At 33.3% G+C, this 24,656-nt stretch overlaps 1 protein-coding gene and 1 long non-coding RNA gene across 2 annotated transcripts; both read left to right on the top strand.

Moving 5' to 3' along the window:
* Window positions 1-314: 314 nt before the first annotated feature.
* PLP9 (PATATIN-like protein 9) lies at window positions 315-2,065 on the top strand. The gene is made up of 2 exons (XM_089621547.1): window positions 315-1,550; window positions 1,666-2,065. Exons 1-2 carry the CDS (start codon window positions 618-620, stop codon window positions 1,885-1,887), a joined length of 1,155 nt encoding a protein of 384 aa, XP_089477673.1. The 5' UTR covers window positions 315-617; the 3' UTR covers window positions 1,888-2,065.
* A 21,087-nt stretch (window positions 2,066-23,152) lies between these two features.
* Window positions 23,153-24,283, top strand: LOC149388750 (uncharacterized). The gene is made up of 3 exons (XR_016301056.1): window positions 23,153-23,271; window positions 23,810-24,035; window positions 24,114-24,283. It is a non-coding gene; the product is annotated as an uncharacterized LOC149388750 (long non-coding RNA).
* The last annotated feature ends 373 nt before the right edge of the window (window positions 24,284-24,656 follow it).

Here is a 24,656-nt window from a genome sequence, read left to right as displayed (position 1 = left end):
CCACTATTTTAATAATCATTCCTAAATTTGAGATTATTTCTGTGCAAGAAGAAAAAAATTATCAAATTTCAAAAATATTTTATAAAGCTGCATCAAAATATATACATATATATATATATATATATTTTATAAAGTTCTCCTTATTCTTTTTAGTCACGCTAGGCAAAAAAAATAATAATAATAATAAATAAATAAATAAAATCTAAAGAGAAAATTAAATTGTACTGACAAAAGAGGTGAAAAGTAACGAAACATTTAAAATATATAAAAATAAAAACAAAAAGCTACGGGACATGAATATATATAACTCTACCTCCCCTGTTACTATTGTAGAGTGTAATATTACATCTCAACTACTCACACACAAACACACAATACAATCAGTCCTTCGGAGAGAGAGAGAGGGGCTTGAGTGAGTGACTGAGATCAAGACAGGAGAGCCTTTATAGGTACACAAATACCATTTTCCATAAATGAGTCTCAGCGACTAAGCGTGATGACACTGCTCTTTCACTTTTAATTCTCTAAATCTTCACTGTACTCTACAATACATCACTGCAATATATATACGAGTGGTAAAGAGAGAGAGAGAGAGTGAGAGATCAGAAAGAAAGATCATGGAACTGAGCCAGGTAACCCTAGAGATCTTCACCAAGCTGGAGCAAAAATGGCTCTCCCACTGCGAGTCCACCAAGAAGACTCGCATCCTCAGCATTGACGGCGGTGGAACCACCGGCATTGTCGCCGGCGCAGCCCTAATCCACCTCGAAGACCAGATCCGCCTCCAAACCAGCGATCCCCTAGCGCAAATCGCCGATTTCTTCGACCTAATCGCCGGCACCGGAATCGGCGCCATCCTCGCCGCCATGATCGCCGCCGACGACAGCTCTGGCCGTCCGCTTTACACCGCGAGGGAGGCCGTCGCCGCCGTCTCGGATCGGAATCGCGAGCTCTTCCGGTCCAAATTCGCCGGAATCCTCCATCGGAGGAGGAGATACTCCGGCGCGAGCATGGAGAGCTCGCTGAGAGAGGCCTTCACGAGGCAGAGCGACTCGAAGGTTCTGACTCTCAAGGACACCGTGAAGCCTCTTTTAGTTCCGTGCTTCGACCTGAAAAGCTCAGCGCCGTTCGTCTTCTCAAGAGCCGACGCGACGGAGTCGCCGAGCTTCGATTTCGAGCTCTGGAAAGTCTGCCGTGCCACGTCAGCGACTCCGGGGCTCTTCAGACCGTTCGATCTCTGCTCCGCCGACGGAAAAACTTCCTGCTCCGCCGTAGACGGCGGACTCGTCATGAACAACCCTACAGCTGCCGCGGTGACTCACGCGCTTCACAACCGCCGCGATTTTCCGTCTGTTAACGGCGTCGAAGATCTCCTGGTCCTCTCCCTTGGAAACGGACCGGCGATCCGCCGGAAATCCGCCGGCGCCGGAGGATGCTTTGCTCCAGCGCCGTCGTTCGTGGATATCGTGCTTGACGGAGTTTCGGAGACCATTGACCAGATGCTTGGAAACGCCTTCTGTTGGAATCGTACGGACTACGTTAGAATTCAGGTAAAAAGAAATTAATTACATTTATTATACTTCTTCTTCCTGCTTTTGCTTTATGTTTGGTTCCGTTCTCTTTTCTGTTTTCGGTTAGACTAACGGCGTTTGATCACGGTTTCAGTCAAGCGGGATCGGCGGAGTCGAAGGACTAGTGGAGGAAGACTCGGTGTTGAAGGAGAGAGGGGTCGAGTCGCTACCGTTTGGCGGGAAACGGTTAATGACGGAGACTAACGGACAGAGGATCGATGGTTTCGTGCAACGCCTCGTGGCATCCGGGAAGACAAGCTTGCCGCCAAGTCCATGCAAGGAATCTGCCGTTAACCCACTTGTTAACGCCTGTTAGATTAGTTTTTGTCGTCTTGTACTTAGATGATATAAATATTTTTTTATCTGTTTTTTTTCTTTTGTTATTCTTTCTTTTGATTTTCCTTTTCTTTAATATATTGTTTTTGACTGTGTAAGACTGGTAGTATGTAACCCACTCAACGTTTACCTTTAACTATGTCAACCGTTTCCAACAATTTTTTTAATAGTAAAACTACATAAATAAATAAAAATAATAAAAGACGTGGGACGAACACCAGTAAAATCAGCACGAAACGACAGACAAAGAAAGTATATGGGCACCATCATTACACATAAAATTCCTTATTGATAATGGGAGGGTTTCACAGTTAAACCTGGGTCCGTGTGAAAGAAAGTGGATATCCACTATCATTGAACACGAAATCCTGAATTTGACTAAAATGAATTATTCTTTTCAGTATCAAAATTTCACTTAAAAAAAAAAAACATTGCATTTGTGAAAATTTTCACTTCCATTGCATGCATTTAAAAATTAAAATGTTTTATTAAAGAATGACTAAAAATGTAAAAGTGAATAAATGAAGAATAATTTATTGAAAGTGACCTCGATAGAGGAAAGACTACATTTATTCATATATTCCAAAGTTACAAATACAAATCTATTTCATATATTTTGACGAGAAGAACTTCGATGAGAAGAATACATTTTTTTAAAATTAAAACTACATATTAAAAATATATTTGATAACTACATAAAAAAAATTATACATGAAAACTTTATAATAAAGATATGAGAAAATGGTGGCATAAATACCCAAAGTTTAAACATATTTGCATTTTCTTACCAATTGTTTAAAACCTGCGGGCAAAATACCTAAGGTTATATTTCATCAACTCCGTTACTACCTATGGCGTTATGTTGGATGAGAATTACAGATGTCATCATCTGGGATTTATTTGAAAATTAAGTAATGAGAATTGAATGAAAAAACATAAATAGAACTAATAAAAAAAACGCAATCCAACCCTCGCCTGAAAAACATTAATGAAAAAAAAACATTAATGAAAAACGCAATAAAAAAAAATTAATGAAAAACGCAATAAAAAAAAAATTCGACTGAAAAAAAAAATCGAGCACTGGTTCACTCACCCAACCCTCGCCGAAGTCCATCTCCGCCAATACCAAAATACCTCTCTTACTTGTTATCTTCTCCCTCTAATTCGACTCTCTCTTCTCTTCCTAAATCGACAGACCATCTCCGCCGAAGACCATCTCCGCCGAGCCGTGAAACCCGTCCTCCCCGTCGTCGCCTCTTCCCCTTCAAGGTAATATACTCCGACTTCCTCTTTGGGATTTTGTCTCTGTCGATTTTGTCTCCGCCGATGTTGTGGATTGCGTTTTTTATTTTTTATTTTTTATTATTTTTTATTATTAGTTCTATAAATGTTTTTTCATTCAATTCTCATTACTTAATTTTCAAATAAATCCCAGATGATGACATCTGTAATTCCCATCCAACATAACACCACAGGTAGTAACGGAGTTGATGAAATATAACCTTAGGTATTTTGCCCGCAGGTTTTAAACAATTGGTAAGAAAATGCAAATATGTTCAAACTTTGGGTATTTATGCCACCATTTTCTCTAAAGATATATATATGAGAAGATTTTATGAGACTTTTGAGTAGTGAAAGAGAGTATGAGAAGATTGTATTGTGAAGTGTGAATAAATGATGTGAAAGAATGTGATATTTATAGGAGAATTAGAAAGATTGATTTAAAATTAAATATTTGTATATGAGAAGATTTTATGAGACTTTTGAGTAGTGAAAGAGAGTATGAGAAGATTGTATTGTGAAGTGTGAATAAATGATGTGAAAGAATGTGATATTTATAGGAGAATTAAAAAAATTGATTTAAAATTAAATATAAAAAATTATGCAGCCTCCAAAATTACATTCATCCAAGTTTATTTATGGCCGTTGGATTTATAAAGGTCATAAATCCAATAGCCGAGTTTTTTATTTATATAAAAAAATATTAAAATCAAAAGTCAAATAATCAGTGGAACACACAGAAGAAAGAACTTCTACTTGTTTCCGTGCTCTACCACGTATCCAGCGAAAGAAAATCCTTTCATTCATGCGTCCCCATGAAAAGAGTCATTTTACTCGATTTTCAAGGCCGAAAAGGATGAGATTTTCAACTCTCTTTCATATCATAAGCCCATGTTTACAGAGTACTTACATTTTTTATGCACAAAATAAATAAATAAAAATGGTGCATAAACTCGGCTATATTAAAGTGTTATTAAAAAAACAAAATGTCAAAGTGTTATTGACGAGTAAACATACAGAAATCCAATTTCATGTAAAGTTTAGAATGTAAATATCACAAAGTGAACTAAATATTTTCAAATATGAAAACTGCTTCTCTTAGAGCCTTAAATATTACGAATGTCTTCGTCTCTCAATCTAAACTTAAACTCTGCCTCTAGCCAATATCTCCTCTTTCAAAAATGTTAGAAAAAGTTCATATCTTAATAGTGGAGTGTGTGTAACCGGTCATAAGCCGAAGATTTATTTTATAAACACACACGTATCTAGTTAAGTGCTTCAACACCGTCAATTATATAAGTACACGTCAAAAGACTATTTCAAATGTCCATAATGCTCGTCGGAAAATAGTTTCTTCTTTCAACCTTATGAACAAGCTCTACAATTCAAGTCGCAAGACTTGCGATTGGCCTTTGTAGCAAATACACAATTCTTTCATGATGTGATAATGTCATCACATGGATTTTCACCGAAACATCATTCATATTTTGATCTGGCGTAGTAGCAAGCACGTACATAATTCCCTCTTGATTCAAAGGCTGACACTATATGCTGAATGGCGTCAATTTCTTTCGTCTAGACTAACTCCAAGCCATTACCACTTCAACGATGTCGATGTTTGTACTCCACGTAAATATATATATATATATATATATATATATATATATATATATATATATATATATATATTGTCAATTTTTTTGCTTTCGACAAAGAGGGTAAAGACATTAAGCTATATCAAGAAACAACAAAACAAAATAAATATAGAACATCTAGTAGCACACATTTGACATGTTTAACGATAAGATAAGATACTAACTTTATAATTTAGAGTCCCAGTACGCGAGAGTCACATAATTCACATAGTCACATAAAACATCAACTCGACTAATGAAAAGTTTGCCTTCCATATTTGATAAGTCTAGGATAAGAAGCAATATATGAGTTAAACTTACAATTTTTATCATTATTGCCTTGACTCTTATCATTCGTTATTGGCGGCGTAAGTGTACAAGAAATAGCCAAAAGTCTCAATAATCATCATATGAATTCAAACTTGTTACAAGCATGTTTACTCATACATCGGAAGACAAAATCAAGGCGTCACAAAACCTCGCTCTCGCTTCACCCTTACATATGGTTCTAATATGTTTCATGTCTTCAAGAACACTGGAGTGGTATAGGAGAAAACAAAGCAATCCTTTTTGTCAGCCCGTTAAAGTTCTCAATCTCATATGTGGATTGATGCCATGAAGATTGAGATGAATAAAATAGAGGTCAATGGCATTCAATTGTCTCATATGAGATGAAGAATGAGACGCCCGAGTGGCAATTTGGAGAGCGTAATCCAGCCTTGTCTCTGATATTCAATTGAGCGTAATAAAGCCTTTGTGCTCAAGCTCGAGTGTCGAATTCTAGGTGTTCGACCAATTTTTTGGGATCATAAGGCCAACATAAATTGTTTGATAATATGACGAATTCCTACAGTAACACTACTTATCGTTTGATTTTCATTCAGCGCATTAGTTTTTTAGTTGTTAGTGACACTTATTAATACAGTAATACTACTTATCGTTTGATTTTTTTATTATATTTACTGTCAATCTGATTAATTGTAATGGAACATATAGCTTAGATGTTTGGATGTGATTTTGAACTGCTGTGTGTATTTCGATCCGATCGATTTCATCGATTTTGATGTGATTTCGAACTCTTGTGCACATAATGGAATTAAGTCTTATAGATGTTTGGTCTGAGCTTTTTTTTTTTTAGTAATAAATGTTGTAGATTGAGATCACAAAAGGTACATCAAGGAACGATTGGAGATTTGTGTACTTAATAGCTTTTTCGCTTTGCTATGCTTTTGCTCATCAGATTTTGATTCTTGAAACTTGAGGTCTTGCAAAAGGCCAGCAAAGATGGATTCATGGCAAGGACAGAGACGGGTCGAAAAAGCTTGGAAGCGACGCTATTTGTAGTAGCATAAAGTCGAATCTGATTGCGCTGGTGGCGAATATATGTATCAAATATGGTGTATATATGATGTTAATCGGTGTAAATTGTTGTAAATAATCGTTAATTTCATGAATGCCGCTAGTTCTTATTTACTGGTCGTTCTTCATTGTTATGTTAATACTTGTATTCAATTCTGGTTCATGATACATTAGATATATATTGTAAATTACTGCAAATTAATGTAAATAACTATTAATTACTGTGAATCATTGTTGAAGTTTATTTTTAAATTTTCATACAATTTTAGATGAGAAAAATAATAATTTCAATTTGTAATTTCAATTCAACAACCATTTCTTAAAAATTTGAAATAATGAATCCACTTTAGTAGAGAATCAGATTTTAAAAATATCAACCGTGAGAAAGAAGAAAAACCGCCGGAAACTTTGAATTTGATCTAATTTTTAATAATAAATAAATCTTTATATTTTCAACAACTAATTCCTAAAAATTAGGACTGACGACATTAATTTCGATTTTATATTATTTATTTATTTTCCTATTAAATTAGGGGAAAAAGTAGCCTAGAAATTTTGTTGGGTATTTATGTCATTTCAACATTGTAAATAAAATGGAAAATAACACATGTATACCATATGTTTTAGTGAAATGTCGAATTTAACATTTGGTTTTAAAAAACGTCGAGTTCATTTATTATATTTAACTAAAATGACGAAATTATACCTTGAAATGGAGAACAGTGTCACAAATCTCTCTTTCATTGATATTAACTCTTATATAAGAAAAATTGAATCAAATCTAATCCAATACCCTAAATTCAAAATTCATAATTTTGAAATAAAAATAGCCTTAAATTGAAATTAAATAATTAAATTTATATCTCCCAAGAGATGATTTCATTCCGTATTCGAATTGCAACTCTGAATCCTGGATTCTCTATTAGAATATGTGATTTTGATGACTATCAATTCTCAATTATTACTATTTTTACCTCTTTATGTGTTCGTCACGATTAAGAGACTGTTGTTTATTTTTTAGTTTTTAAATAAATTACATATATGACGCGAATGAACAAAGATAATTGGTGTTTACATATAAATATTATAGCCAACATCAATAAGAAGTCAATAAAAAGAAGATTCGTGGCATTGTTGTCTATTTCAGAATATTTTTGTCATTTTAGTTAAACATAGGGTATGAACTCGACAGTTTTAAAAACCAAAGGTCAAACTCGACATTTCACTAAAACACAAGATATATATGTGTCATTTTTTCTAAATAAAAAGTGGAGGCTAAATGACCCTTTATTAAATTACGCTTTTACTCACATTTATAAGCTTATAATTTTGAAAATTTATCTAGTGTTTTATACATTGTATTATTCCCATATATATAATTACAATTATGCTCTTAGGTAATTTTTTTTAAATGTTAAATCAAACAAAATAGAATTTATTTATATTAGTTGCTCAATAATAAGAGAAAAATGTAAACTGTAAAAAAAATAAAATAATAAACCAATGTAGTTTGTGAACCGTGAAAGCTAACAGATGTATGGAAAGACATCATATCGGACAGCTAGCAGATTTTCTTTCCTTTATAGCCGGACAACATTATCATGAAGACGTAGAAACCAGAACAAAAAAAAAAGTGGAAAAACACATATACACAAAAATAGTCCAATTTTATTTCATATTATATGCTTCGGCGGCTTCGAAGCTGGCTTGTAGTTTGAGAGTTTACCGGCTCTATTATTATACTATTTTCACCCTAAATCTTCAGCGTTTATATTAAATAAACACCTGAACCGGACAAGATTTGGAAATGGGTCAGATCCTCGGGCTAATCACCAGGTCCACCACTTTCTAATAAATATATAAATAAATAAATAAAACCCTCTTCCTTAATTAACTAGTACTAACTTCTAAGGTCCCTTTGTCCTTTTGTGTACCCAACAAATGTATAAAAAAGACCACAAATACGTGGCTCAAAGTATTCACTACTAAGATAAGTCCAATGCATTTCCTGAGACCACATATACCCTATTTTTTTAGTGTGTATAAATATATGTTTGATGTCAGATATAAACTTTCTCAGAGATTATACTATTTTAGAGTAGTCTCGTGTAAAAGTAAGTAGGTATTGGTATTACTTCGTGGTAAACAAGTTACGGCTTGGTAAACCGTATTGCAATTATTTATATTTTTTGTTTTGGAAAATGTCTCGGAGACAATAATTAGATAATTATGGTCTTAAGTTAACATACCTTTAGGGTAACTTTCGTGATAAGTTTCTAGGGGAACATATTTAAATGACAATTATTAATAATAAACTTAGGCAGTGTATGGGCTGGTCTGTTACACTCGCAAAGAACAAGAAGCATCCCAATAGAAGATCAAATAATATACTGGAAAGATGCCAGCTATATGGGTAGCATTGTATCTATGAATATATAGTTGATTATATAGAATCAAAATTGACGAATACAATGCAATGAGCATGATAGAATTATACCGTGGAGTAAAATATAAATCTAACTCTAGGGGTGATGATATTTTACGGGTTAGGGCAAACCTGAGCACATATTTACCTCTGGGCGCAAAGCCCATGACTAGCCAAAGTGCCAAACCCATTAGGCAACAAATAGAGTTATAGAGATAAGGGCTTTTTTTTTTTTTTTTTTTTTTTTTGGGATTTGGAGTAAAATATAAGAATTTTTCTAAAATCAATTAAAAGTACAATAATTATAAAGATATTAGTGGCCTCATAGTATGTCAACAAATCTAGAATTTGTTGATATACATGTAAACAAATCCATGATTTAATGCTACTTATATCAAGAAAATCATGATTTAATGACATCTGTCAACAAATTATGGATTCGTTGAAATATATCAATTTAGTCCATTAATACATTTGTCTTAATTATTATTTTTATTTAAAATATTTAATTATTCTGATATTTGGGTCCAATCCCTACTCTTTCTTAATGTATTTTGTTATTAAAGTTTGATAGATGATTATGTTACTTTATAGAATAAATCAATAACTATTATGTTTGCCTAGTATATTTGTGTTAAAAAAAATTGTAATCCATAGTTTTTTTCCCTTATAGTTCTACCTCTTTTCAGTAATATGTGAAATCCCAATTTTTTTTAGCTTAATTAAAAAGCTAAAATTTTTGTGTTCGAGTTACGTTAGTTTTTTTATTTTTATAAAGTAGTAGTGAATGATTTATTTATGTGGTAGTTTTTGAAGTTTTATTTTTCCTTATGTGTTCTTTAGAGTGTTTTTGAATTTAATATACTCTTTAAATTATAAAATAGGAATATAATATATATATAAGTTATATATTATAAATAATATATGTGTGTATAAATATACATACTTAACCTATCTTATATAAATATATATATATATATATGTATATATATATATTATGATTTTAAAGTAAAGTTAATATATATATAAGTTAATATATATAAGTTCATGTATGTACGTATAAGTTATATATATATATATATATATATATATATATATATATATATATATATATATATATATATACTTAGTAGGTTATATTATATAATATAATATTTTTCAAAAAAAATTTATATGTTAACGATTCAGCTTTTTGGGGTTAGCATATACATAACCGTATATATATATTAATAATAGTAATAATAATAATAATTAATAATTTATGAATAAAAGTAGGATTAGGGTTTGGGCTTTTAGGGTTTAATTAAACCATATATAAGCCTCCCATCCTTTTTTTTAACGCTTCTTCTCTGCTCTCTCTCCCCCATCCCTCTCTTGGCTTGAAAAATTCGTAGCTCCAATTAGGTATGTTTTCTTTTCTCCCTGGTTCGGATGCCCTGAAAACGGTTTCTTAAAACGCTTGTGCTGGTTTCAAAAAAATCGTTTTTGCGTTGATTCTTTTTGGAAACGTTAGTTTTAAGTGTCTTCTATCTAAATCTGCAATCGAAAAATATTTTTATGAAATACAGAATATTTTCTGATTATTTTCAAATCGGCGCACAGACCTGAGACCTATTCCCGATTTTCAGACTTTAAACGCTTACTGTGGATTCAACAAATTTGGGTTTACGTTGATTCTTTTTGGAAAAGTTAGATTTAAATGTCTTCTATCTAACCCTTTAATCGAAAAATATTTTAAACAAATACAGAATATTTTATGATTATTTTCAAAACAGTACGTAGACAGTTTTTGACAAAAATTTTAAAGTTAGTTTTAGCAATTCTTCTATTTTTAATAAATAGTAAAAAAATTATTTTGGCCGTCATATCTTTACAAAAAGTGATCCAAATTATGTTTTATACGTACTGGATTTTTTACAGAAGTTTTCTCAGAGTTTTAATTTTTCACCGAAACCCTAATGGCCAAGGGTATTTTCGTAATTTCACGTTGAATGTCGTTTCTGAAAACTTCCATAATCTAAAGTATGTCTTGAATCTTTTTATAAGCTGATCCCGGTAGTCTTCTATCCCGATTAGGTTTCAAGTCGTTTTGAGCGTCTTTTTCCTTCGACGATCTACGATCGTAACCTCCGATATCCAGGTGAGTATAATCTCACTACAACACAGATTAGTTCGAAATAAATTTTATGAGTGTTTATTCATGATATGAATTGTTTATAGATTTATATGTTTGAGTATGCGATTTTGTTATTTGATTGCGTGACTAGTTGAAGTAGTATGTGATTTATGTGTGGTATGCCATGTGGTGTTATGTTAAAGTAGATTTGAGATACATGTTTTATTCTAGTCACGTTTTTGTATGAGGATATATATAAAAAAAAAATTATGCTCATGTCATATCAGTATGTAACGTAAGATTCAAAGTGAAAAGATAAAGTTAAGCAAGGGAGTCATACCGCCTCGAGTTACGGAGGTATTATGGAGAATTTCTCGGGCCGAGGCTCAAATGGGGAAATTTCTCGGGCCGAGGCCCTAATAAGTTTATTAGCTAGATTGAGCGAAGTGTGGGCTTTGCAACCCCATATCTTCGTCTCTAAAGTGATCACTGAAATAGGTATGACTACCCTAGGGGCACCCCGAACTAAAAGTTGATAGAAGCAAGATAAGAAAGATCAAGTCATCAATTAGTTTAAAATACTAATAACCGGCTCATGCATTGCATTACTTTATTTTGTGAGCTTTATATTATTCTCGCTGAGCGTAAGCTCATCTTTTCGAAAAAAAAAATATGCGTCTGTGTTGTAGGTAAACAACTCGCAAAGAACTGAGTAGGGTGGACTAGCGGCGTCGATAGCGAGAGGGCGGGTCATGGTTTCCATTCACGAAATAAGTCTTCCGCTACAAGTTATTAAGAAATAAATTTTAAGGTTTTTGTTTTCTTTATTAAGAAATAAGTTTTCCGCTACAAGTTAAGATTTTCTAGTTCATTAAAGTTATTTTATGGATTACGTTTTATTTTTCTAGTATGTTGGTTTGAATTGAGTATCTCATAGTTTTCATATTTGGTTAATTACTTCTCAAGATATTTTGAAACGCAATCTATTTTTTTTATTTAATGCTTTTGTTTCTTTTTAAAATGTTTACAATTTTGGTTCACCTTTGTATGATATGTAAAAAAAAAAAAAAAAAAAATTCCTCCAATTTTTCTATAAACAATTTTCTAAAGTTTAAAAAGCAAGTAGAAGTAAGACGGTCCGAAAAGTCGGGTCGTCACATAATAAATATACGATAGACACTCAAAACTTCATTTTTTATTGTTGTTATACTTCTACTTTCTTCCCATCTCCTTCCTCTTATTATTCTCAAAATTACTTGGAAAAATGATATTTTTGACCCCTCAACTTTGTCGTCAGTAATAAGTTGATCCCTTAACAAAAAAAATCTACAATTTTACCTTTTCGTCATTGTAATTGTATCATATTTGGTCCTTATGTTACGTATATCGTCAAACTAAACGAAATTCGATTGTGTATCTATCATGTGTTGAAAAACAATGCTATATTGGTTATAACATGAGAAATTAATTTGAAAGAGACTCATTTCGAGAGAGATTAATTACTTACCGATGGTGGCGACAACGGCTTCATGAAGGCCAAACCGCCTCAAAAACACTGCCGAATGGAATTGAATGTTGCGAATTTCGTTTATTTTGACGATATAAGTAATATAAGGATCAAATATGATACAATTACAATGACGAAGGGGTAAAACTACATTTTTTTTGTTCAAGAATCAACTTGTTACTGATGACAAAATTGAGAGGCCAAAAATATCATTTTTTTTTTAAGTTTATACGCATTTAGTTAAAAGATAAATTTGTCTTACAAAAAAAAAAAACTCTTTATTAGGGTTTGAGATATGACTTGACACATATTGCTTATGCATCGCTATATAATGGCGCTTTGGCATCTTACAATTTGCAAGGAATCTAACTAGTTAGTTGCTAATTAATGCTCTTGAAGTGACGTAGATGACAGCTTAAGAAATAATAAATACGGCGGCATTTTGGTGGTTGGTAATAATCAAAGAAAAATAAAGGGTCCTCATGCTCGTTTTAGTGGAAACAAAAACTTGTATCATTATAGGAGTATATAACTTTATACGAATCAAAATTAACTTGGGTCCTAATCAAATGGGGTGCTCAAATTTTTCATCATAAATAGATCTCTTTGAGCTTACTCTCTTATACATACAATCAAATTGGGCTCCAAAACAAACGTGGTCATATTGTCCAATGAATTGGATGGCTAACCAAACAATACTCTTGTCATACTCACTAAAAGATCTTCCTTTATAGTATTATTTTATAAGCCTTTTAGGCCACTAATAATACCAATTGAAAGAGCTAAACCAACCGCTAGAAGACACACTCTCTATCTATCATGTATGACGTGGAGGACCTTCAATCAAACAGGAAATGAATAACCAACCTACCAACATAATCATAGATTCTATATATCCATATCTCATCTCCTTCTCTATTATTTAACTTCCTACCAAACCTATATAGTTCTTTCATGGAATAATATAATGGCGTACACACTAAAAAGATTATTATAGAATCTGCTTTACTAAAAGAAGAAATAATCTCCTCTTAAATTACAAGCATTGACAAGAAATCATCAACTTTGCTAAAGCCTATACATTTTACACGAAACCAAATGCTATTCTACTACCCTTAACTTTGCCTGTTCTTTTAACCATTGTTTATTAAGAAAAGTTGGCTAACAAACTAAAGTAATAAATAATAATGATATTATTATTATTATTATTATTAAAAAGCATGGGAAATTCTGAGACTTATCTAAGATCTAGAAGCTAAGCTAGAGGATATGTTCATGTATTAGTATTACTGAGTAGTACTGACCAAAATTAAATATGAAACCGTCAAGTCAAAAACAAAACGTACAAAAATATGGTTACCCTCAACCTTATGAATCTTTGCATGTACGTAACATATTCATGTACGTCTGGGTACAAAATTAAATGTTAGACCTTCCAGGCCATGAATCCAAGCGTACAAGTTTGTTTTGTGGTTGACTAAAATTTAACTCTTTGGTTGGTACGAGAGCATTGAAGATATTTCTGCAACAATATATATGATGAGCAGAATCGCTGAGCGATTTTAAATTGGCAATAAGTATTTAATTTTTTATACTGACTTTACCCCCCATTTTTATTTTTTACTTGTCGGAACTGTTATCAGTTATTACCACTGCTTGCATTTAATCCATTTCTTTTCAATGTCGTTGATGTTAGTTATTTATAAGAAGATGGAATTCAAGCATTGTGGTAATAAATCGTAAACTCACTTCAATTTAAACACGATTTTGTGTGAATTCTATATCATATATATATATATATATATATATATATATATATATATATATATATATATATATATTTAGCATCAACTGATCATCTAGACGAGTTTATGGATGTTTGGGACCGATTATAATTGTTATAGTATGTGAATGGAAAGATATAAAACAAAATGAAAACATGAAGAAAACTGCGAATTTTTATTTTTTTTGGGATACTTCAAAAGGAACATTACAGCAAGCACACGAGACATGATAACATGTTAAACAATAGACAACGAACAATAGCCACTTTTTATTTTTATTTTTTTAAATCAGCAATAATAAAAAGATGAACGAATAAGACCGCAAAGGCCAAAGCTTGCCTAGCTCTCCACGCTTCCTCGGTTTTATTATAGGTTTAGGCTTCCTCGTCCGTGCTCGCCCAATCCTATCTTCTTCTCCGACCAACTCTCATACACTTGGGTAAGAAAAAAACACATATTCACTTGGTTTTGTGTTGAAATTAATTTTTTATTTGGATTTGTGTTAAAATTTTGGGGGAATTTGATATTGTTTTGAATTTAGGAAGAATTGTCTTAGAAGTAGAATGGATTTTATTTTTTGTTTTGAATTGTCTTTGAAATGGAGATTTTATTTTATGTTAGATTGAATTGTGTTTGAAATTGAGATTTTATTAAATCGTTAGACTTGTAAGTTGTGAGTTTGCATTTGATATTAGATTAAACTTAGAATGAAATTGTGTTGAAATTGAGTGTGTGATTGAATTTTGGTTTGGCCTTGTGTTGGAATTGATATTGAGCTCTTGATTAGATTTGAGTTTAAATTTCAAAGTTTGTTTGGAATTGTGAGTGGATTTGAGTTGGAAATTGAGATGGTGTTTTGAATTGTGTTTTTTCTTAGATTCCATGTCTACTAGTACTAGCGGTAACGGTAAAAGGAAAACTAGAAGATTACTCGATCCCAATGCTATCGGAAAAAGAAGAAATACTCTGATGAGTAGGGTTACTAAAGTTAAAAATATTGGTAAAAAAATAAATGTAGAATTTAATGAGAAAATGCAACCAATTGGGAAGATGGGTGACGAGTTGTCAAGTTATTTTGGCGTGTAATCTAGAGAACACGTTCCAATTTCGATGCTCGATTGGAGATTAAAAGAGAATAACCAAGTGAAAGAACGAATTTGGAACGAAATATGTGTAAGATTTATGGTTTCTGTCGAATTTAAGCCAAATTGTCTTACGATAGTGAGAGAAGCGGCAATGTTATTTCGTCATGAGTTGTACAATGATCTACTCAAAGACACGATCAATGAATCAATTGCCTTAAAGAGACCTCCGTGTCTTTTGAAATTCTTCTCAAGTATCACCGAGGAAGATTGGATAAAGTTTGTTTAAGTATAGACAAGCCGAAATGTTCAAAGAATCATCGAAAAATGGGAAAGAACTACTACGGAAGACTTTGTACATATCTAGAACCGACCGAAATAGATATTGAAAACTTGATAAACAAAAGGTTATTAGATTTATATGTTTTATTTGTCTCCATATTTCGTAATTAATCATTAATTTATTGTATAATTCTTGATAATAGTACGACATGTGAATGGCCTACAAAGAAAGTATTATGAGTGTTTTGAGTCTCAATTTAGGTCATTTTCAACTCCAGACCGATCTTGGCCCCAAGGGTGGAGGGCTTGGTTCTGGGTTGGGTCTGAGGTTATATTCTTTAGGTTCAGCCTAACTTGACCCTTATGTTAAATAGTTTTGGTCCGGCCCATGGCCAAACTTCTCTTGGGTTTGAAAAAAGGGTCGACCCAACCCAATTAATAGCTTTACACGATGACATTGCAAAACATGAAAATATATAACCGTTCTTTTACACCCAGCGTGTACGCAGGTCTACAAGTGGTACGAATATCATCTTTAATGATTTTTCATTAAAGAATATATTTGCTTTAGTTTAAACAATTAGGACTCTATTTGCTTATGTTGCGAATTTTCTCGCACACGCAAGTGCACGTGGTCGCAATAGTAATAAATCGTAAGAACGAGTCGATCCCTCGAGGATTAGCTAAATATGGAATTCGATACTCACAAGCTAATATAGAACTAAAAATAGTTGATTGGATTGTTATCACAAAATTTCACTAACACGTCACAAAATTAAATAAATAGATGCACACAAAAAATTCTAATGGCTAAAGGGAAGGACTATGGTTCACGGGTTCATAAAACAACTTGGATTCGCTGAACTAAGAAAAGAAATAAGCTATTGAAATTCACACTTTTTACTACTCATACTCACTTTAATCGAATTGATAGATCTCTCTCAAGCATCTAACAACCTAAACCGATACCGGAATATCATCTCTCGATCTCAACTCCTAACAAGCACGGCTAGCATTAAAGAACAAGAATATTATCACGAGTCTAGAACAACCTAGTTATATCTAGCCTAAGAATGAATTCTAGTAACCCACACAAAAACACAACAACCTAATATTTCTCAAGCATTAGAGTTGAATATAAAACAAGCATGAGTTCATGACATTCATACAAGCATTAAGCATAGTTGTGGATTAAGCAAAAAGTGATGAGAAAAACAACAACCTAACAATTCTAATATCTTGAATCCTACATCGTAATGAACCCGCTACACCATAACCCTACATGAGACTAGTTCATATTAATAACCAAGACAATAAAAATGCTTAAATATGGACACAAGAACAACACATCAAGAGACATCATGATCATATGAAAAACTTGAATTAAAAATAGTAAGAGTTAGATAATAGAACACTTGATTAGATTGTAGCAACGGTAGAACTCTGCAGCTCTCCTTCTCTTCAAATTGGAGCCACAAAAGTATGAATAAGTCTGGAAAATTTAGAAAAATTCAAGAAAAACTAAGACAAAAAAGTGTTCTTCATAGATTCTACAAAATTATCTCTTCATGCATGACTTCTTCTGAAAGCATTGGTCTTTTTAAGGTTGAATGGACTTGTTTTCAAAGCAATCTAGGCCTTCCAATCACATCCAATGGCCAAAATCCGCTCATAAACGCAACATTGGAAAAAGCTGATTTTTGGACCGCGCGGCGCGCCCTTTTGTCTGCGCGGCGCGCAGACCATTTTTTCAGCTTCGCGCGGTTCGCGGGTACGACTCTGGAGGTGAAAACGGCGAAATTTTCGTCCGCGCGCCGCGCGCTTCCTGCTCGCTGCACACCGTTTTTTAAACGGTCGTAACTCCTAGCTCCGACGTCCGATTTCTGCAAATAAACATGCGTTGGAAAGCTAAGAGAGAGATATATCCAATTCTGGAAGTGGATCATCCAAAATCATCATTTAAAAATCCCAAAATCGTGCGGAAGAGGACGTCGTTCCTTATTTCGCTCCAAGTTGTCCAAATGTGTATGAATCTCCTTGAAATTGTTCGGAATCGTCACATGATGCGCTAATAACCTCCTCAAGACCCAATTGACCTCTTAAACCTGAAAATCACTCATAAACACACAAAAGCTATCAAAAACACTTGAGGACTCGTTAGTTTTTAGTCCGGGAAATAGGAGTTTTACGCGTAATAAACGCACCTATCAGCTTATTAAGGAGTCCCAAAAATGGGGATTTAATATCTAAGTTTTAACATCAAGAAATAACACCGACATGATTTTGTATATATTATAGTGGGCATGGCATATGGTAGATAGATAACTGGTAAAACATCGAACAAGTATTTTATTACTATAGATATAATTTACGTACGATATCTTTATGTATGCTGCATTAATTATATAGGGAGGGATCCGATATGAAGCTCACTTTGCAGGATCATTACGAAGCGGTGATCATATACAATTAAAATTAAGCCAAGCTTGCACTTAGAGTCATAAGAATTAAAAATTAAGATTTTATGCAAGTTCACTGCAAAATTTCACAAATGAGTCTTGCCTCTCACTCTACGTAATATGGAGCTAATTAATGGTCTGACGATTAGGCCTATGCTCTCGTATATGGCAGTTAGGCTTATATTAGCTAATCCTCAACATAAATCAGTATATAACTATTGAGGACCAAGTCAAAGTCAAACTGATGATTATGAATGGGTACTAGCCATGATCGTGAATGGGCTTTTTCAAAGTTCTTGGGTTGGACATTGAAGGGGAGGATGATCCGACTGCAAAGTACGCCATCCTAATTTGTGGCTCCAAAGCGTGGGCCAATTCCTGCGATTAGGTGCATAATGTGTATTATTGAAAAATTAATGTCATTTTTATGAACAGTAATTTGGTTGTCAATGTGACTTATTTTTGTGTCACGCTGACATTAGTCATGCTTATCAAATACTAGTAAGTGGTGGTAGAAGCTGAATCAATATCATTACACACTCAATTGAACCGGACCATCAGTGAGTAAATCGATCCGGCCATCTTTTTATGAGGTTTTGGGTCAGACAGACGCTTTTCAAAAAAATGTCATCCCTAATCGGACCCGTTGAAGGGTCTTGGTTGGACATAGGGTATATGCCCTCAAATCCGGGTCTGTCCGGTTCCTCAAAAAAGCTCAACTTGAGCTCGATCCGGGCCTAATCTTGAGCTCGATCCGGGCCTTGATTAGGCCCGGTTTGGGCCTACCCCTTTATACTAAAAAAACATTTTATTTAAAACTTATAATTTATGCATAGAAAGTTTTTTTTTACCTATAAATTAAAATAATTATTCATAATATAAATTTTTTTACTAAAATATTTGTTATTTGATTAAAAGTGTATTTTTTGAATTGAAAATTATTTATTTATTATTTTTTTAATGATTCTAATATGAGATTTTTTTAGCCCGAATTTAGGCCTTTTCAAGACTGGGCTCGGGCCTGGCCTATGGCTTCATGCTTGATTCTGTTTGGGTCTGAGATTTTATTCCTTAGTGTCGGTCTGGTCAGGCCCGGCCCTTCTTTTAAATAGTTTGGGTTGGAGTCGTGCCCAAACCTCTCTTGAGCTTAAAGAAAAGGGCCGGCCCAACCCATTTAATAGCTTTAATTAGTGAAATATTCAAAATTTACACAAATGTATAGGTACACGTATCAATAATAATAAAAAAAATTATCTTAGGAGTAAATTTTTATTGAAAGTAATAATTTACTTATATACAATGTCAAAATTGAAACAAAACAACCATAACATTGAAACAAATAAACAATTATTTCATCCTAACAAAAACTCCAACTATTATCAATTTAGGCTACATCGTAGCTCTAAAAAGAAACGAATCCCTATAAAACAATTCAGCAAATCGACTTGACTCTGCACTTTGGCTAGCATCACGACGATAGCGAGCTTTGGATCTCGGAAGACAGCTTAACCGGTTCTCTAGTCTGGACCAATCAGAGCTGACTAACAAAGAGTTCGAGAAACCTCGAAACCGAATTGTACAGGTCCGGTGTGTAACGGAAGTTCCATCGGCAAGTAAGAGACGTAAAAGTGTCGAGGGAGTTCTTGAAATCTGACTTCCGCCGAGTTTCTTGAGCATCATTGTAATCCAGAGGCCAAATCACTCACCGCACAAACAAAAATGAAATCTTCAAAAGTGAAACAAGCGCTTAACAGCAAAGCAAATGGGACGAAATCTCAATTCTTGAATCTTTTTTCTGGCTTCGTTTTGCATCCAAAGACGAGACAAACTAGTAACAATACCGATCAGGAAATTATTCTCTGCTAGACATTTCATCAAACACCCGGTGGGCCCAATATCAGCTACAGCCGCTATAGAAGATCAAGAGACTCGGTAAGAATAACTTATCAAAATACAAGGTTACTGAGTCTGGACGAGGACAATTCAGAGATATAACGTCGTAGAGCAAGTATACGGACATGATCATTCATGGTTGAAGAGCCAGTCTTTACTTGAATATTTCCATGGCGAACAAACCCAAGCTCTCATTGGAATCAAGCTCTTGTTAGAGTCTAGCTAGTAACCATCAACGCACAAATTACCTTTAGTCTTCTTGTCTTCCACACGGAGGAAGGAACACTAGAGGGTGGACAAATAGCCGGGACACGAGTTTCTATAGATTAATTTTAGAAAATATTATTCTGTAAAAATAAATTTTAGAAAATGCTACTAAAAGTAGATTTAATTTGATTTATATCTAATGTGTCAAGAACTTGGGGTGAAACAAAATATTCTTTTGACCAAAATGAGCTTAATATTCTTTTGATTCAGCGGTCGCTAAAAATGAATAGCAAGTTAGTAACTAGGTTTTGATTATGTTAAATCAAATTAATTTTTTTCAGCCCGATTGGTATAAAATTAAAAAGCCATTTTTTTTAACAGTAATAGAATGTTTTATATTAAAAAAAAAGGGTGTCATGTCTTAAGAATGATATTTATATATTTATTGTACTAAGAAATAGACCTCTAATTATTTAGAAAAATCATTAAAGTCTTGTTAGGCTTTGAGTTTATGGGTAGATTCACTTTCAACACTCAAGAAAACTGAAGGAGACTTTAAAATAAAATAAAATAAAAAGAAAGAGAAGTTGAAACAAATAGTTTTCCGAAACAAAAATGACCGTTTGTCGTTTCGCGTATTTTTTACGTCGACACATTCTCCGGAATTTCGACCGTGCCCACATTATTTCTACGCCATCTGTGCAAAATCAACAATATTTCCATCATTTCTTGGAAATATCGCCGAAATTCCCGTGTTATTCCCACTGTTTTGTGACGACAGTTTGAACTTGTGATGAAATCAAATCGTTTTGATTTTTTTGGAAAAATCTTGTTGAATGAAATATGTGTATTTATGTTGTGTGGTTCACATATGTTTTTCTCAATTTTTTATTTTTTAATAGAATCCAAATTTATTTGATATTTGAGACTTAGATTTCAAAGTTAGAATTTATTGTTGTTTTGATAGAATCCGAATTTATTTTAATGGGCTGACTACTGTGATCTCCAAGCACGAACCGGGAGCTACTATCAACCACACCGCCACTCAACCTACTATTGAGTCTTTTTATCTATGTTGAACCTAATATGTGTTTTGAACTTATCTTTGTTTTTGAACCTATTAAGTATTTTGGACTTTTTGTTTATGTTTTTTTTTTATGATGTGTGGAATTATTACGTGTGTTGGAGACTTGAATTTGGAGTTTAAACTTATTATGTGTGTGATTGAAACTAATTTATTTGTTATATTAAGAATTATGCAACATTATTTCCGTCGGCATTTTCGTGTTTTATCGAAATTTCTGTCGGCACCGCAATTTCCGTCGGCATTTTTGTGTTTTATCAAAATTTCCGTCGGCACCGCTATTTCCGTCGGCATTTTTTTAAGCAAATTTTTACATTTTTTCGTCGCAATTCCCATCGGTCACCGTAATTTTTCGTTTTTTGAGGCCATCGGCATGAAATCAGTCGTCGGCATTTCAATCATCGGTTTTAATTATGTTAATCAAATTTTTTTTTTCAGCCCAATTGGTATAAAAAGCCATTTTTTAACAGTAGTAGAATGTTTTATAAAAAATAAATAAATAAATTAAGGGTGTCATGTCTTAAGAATGATATTTATATATTTATTGTACTAAGAAATAGACCTCTAATTATTTAGAAAAATCATTAACTTGTTAGGCTTTGAGTTTATGGGTAGATTCACTTTCAACACTAAAGAAACCTGAAGGAGACTTTAAAATTGTGTATGATTAAAAGGATTATCGAATTGAAACACTAATGTTGAACTACACTCGAAAAAATTAAAATAAAATAAAATAAAAAGAAAGAGAAGTTGAAACAAATAGTATTCCGATACAGTACTACAATGGCATGAATTGTAGGTAGTGGCTAATCTGAATGCCAATGAATTAAAAATGTTAATTATTTTGAGTAACTAGTAAATTAATTTGCAAGGAATTGAATAATGAATAGGGGTTTATCTTATTGGCACTATAATATATCACGCCGCAAATAATTGTAATCATAATAGTAAAATTATGAGTAGATACTTTTCAGTAGTAGATTTGTTTTGAACGAAGGTATGGTTATTTGTGAGTAAGAATATGTTTTTAGTCTCAGGAAAAAAAAAATTGTGATTAAAATAGAGATTGTGTGACTATATAATTCACACATTTTGCGTAGTTAGAAAGTTAAAGAGATGTTTGAATGACACTCAAATAACATGGTATATTTTTTTTCATGAAAGCTATTTAGTTGGGTCATTATAATTTGGTTGGAGATTATCCATGCACAGAGACTGAGTAACCGTAAGTTTCTATCTGTTTGGTCACACATTGCACCACATGTGAATCTCTAAATAAATACCTTAACATAAACTATGTTAGCTACGGCCTAATTCTCTAAACTTGTCTACGTAATAGCTTCCCTTTTAAATTTTTACTTCAAACTTCCCTCACTACAAAAGCCAATATAATATCATAACATATACTATATTATGGCTACGCCTAAGTCCTAATTCTCTAAACTTAATCATGAACTTGTCTACCTAACGGTTTCCCTTTTAAATTTTTACTTCAAACTTCTCTCACTCCAAAAGCCAGTATAATATGGCTACGCCTAAGACATAATTCTCTAAACTTAATCATGAACGTGTCTACGTAATAGCTTCCCTTTTAAATTTTTACTTCAAACTTCTCTCGCTCCAAAAGCCAGTATAATATCATAAGCTGCGCTAAGTCCTAATTCTCTAAACCTAATCATACATTTATTTCAAACTTCTCTCACTCCAACCAGTATAATATCATAACATACACTGTTATGGCTACGCCTAAGTCCTAATTCTCTAAACCTAATCATACATTTGGATTAGGGTTTCGGTCAATCAAATAAATTACCAATTCAAATATTTTGCAGACTGATTTGCGGTTATTGTTGGGCCCGAGTTTTGTATTCCTCTGAACGAATTGTTGGTATTTTGAATGCATTTTTTAGATTTTTTTAGATCTGTCTTCGGTTATAAATTTATAATGTGTTCTGATTTTATGTCCAATCGTGTTTTTTCTGATAAACCACACCTTTCGTAATTAAATTTTATATACAGAATTGCTAATCTGTTTTCTCAGGCGGTTAGCTCAATGGCCACAAGTGACTTTCAAGGTCATCATATCTTACTTTCGCTCCTCATTCTTACGATTCTCGCCGATGTGAATCTCCTCTTTGCTTCATCTCCGAAGTGCAGTTCTGAAAATATAAATATTCTTCTTCAAACTGATGATGATCCCGGACCAGTTCCAACCTACGCCGATGGGGATTTAATTATCCTTCAACATGTGGTACAATATCTTGTCATAATTCCAAAGAGAGAGAGAGAGAAAAAAATGCTGTTTTATTCAAAATCTTGTCAAATGTGAATCAATCATTTCATCTACTCTTGACTTATTTTTACACGCTCGCACATTGTTATTCATACTTTCAAATGAATCTGTGAGGTGTAATCTTGACTTGGTCAAGATGTTATTTTTATTGTTTTTACTGCTTGTTTGTTTTTAAATAAAATACGCTTGGCTTGTGAACGTTACTTTACTTCAGGACCTAGTCTTTAGGAATTTTTACAAGATGTTAGTGTGTGTGTGGAGTTAGTGGAAATGATCTCACGTGTTGTGAAGATCATGGAGCAAATATAGGGCTTTCAAGTTGTGTTCTTATAAATAGCTTATCACTTGTACGTTTTTATTCAGAGAAAACAGATAAGAAAACTGTCCCAAATATTATCTTAGATATACTTATTTCTCTCCTCACCATTTCTTAATGTGAGTAAAACACAGTGTGTTCATTTATATTACTGTACGTGTGTGTGTGTTTATCTTTCAGGTTCTGCAACTACAGAATCCTGGTTTTTTTTCAGCTCAAGATGAATCAACCTGGCTCGATAGGCCATGCTTCAGCGAAGAAAGACCTAGACGAGGCTATCGCTACAATGAAAAGAGAGGATGATATTTTCGACAGTCTCAACGACTTGCTGATTGAGAACTAGCCAATCTCTCGGATCAACAACAGCAACGTCACGTATTCCCGCCGCAGCTGCTCCTCGTCACTTGTGAGTTAAAATCTTGGTTTTCTGTTTATGTGATCATAATTTTATGATATTAATTCAGGGTGTTTTTTTCACGGGCAGTACCATATATATTAGCATAACAAGGATATTAAAAAGATGTGCGAGGAAGGTGTGACCGAGCCTGAGATGATCGAGGCTACGATTTGAGCCTGTAATCACCCGGGCCGTGCTGAACAGGTTTAGACAGTCCGCTACAGAGGAAAGGGACTCCTTAAAAGTAATAAAATAGTATGTATATGATCGGATCAGGGACTCAAGTCTAGTTATGAGTTCTCATTTTGATACCTCAGTATCTTAACATATATTACCTAGTTCAAGTAGCAAGGATTTTGGCTGGGAATGGTGTCTTTAGCTTACCAAAGTCAAATAAATCATGCTAAGCTAGCTAATAGGGATAGGATAAATTACTAGACTGAACTGAAGGACTGGTACATCAAAAAATTTAAGGGAATGAACTAAATTTTTATTTAGAACTAGAACTACTAAAATATGCACGATAGTTTAGCTGTGACTTGTGAGTGAACTACAGGAAAATACCCTGGGTTTATACGCGTATTACAGCATTAGAATTTAGAACTCATGCACAAGCATTCTGGTACTTCT

This window comes from Urtica dioica, chromosome 8 (assembly GCF_054948205.1).
Source record: "Urtica dioica subsp. dioica isolate 48M chromosome 8, U.dioica_male_clone48M_v1_H2, whole genome shotgun sequence".
Classification (NCBI taxonomy): Eukaryota; Viridiplantae; Streptophyta; class Magnoliopsida; order Rosales; family Urticaceae; genus Urtica; species Urtica dioica.
The sequence above is the reverse complement of the archived record's forward strand: the minus strand, read 5'-3'. Positions and strand labels throughout refer to the sequence as shown.

Bases quoted from the DNA above. Each gene is read 5' to 3' on its own strand.
- PLP9 (XM_089621547.1), top strand. From the start codon at position 618: ATGGAACTGAGCCAGGTAACCCTAGAGATCTTCACCAAGCTGGAGCAA. The intron at 1,551-1,665 runs GTAAAAAGAAAT...TCACGGTTTCAG, and splicing joins CGGACTACGTTAGAATTCAG to TCAAGCGGGATCGGCGGAGT.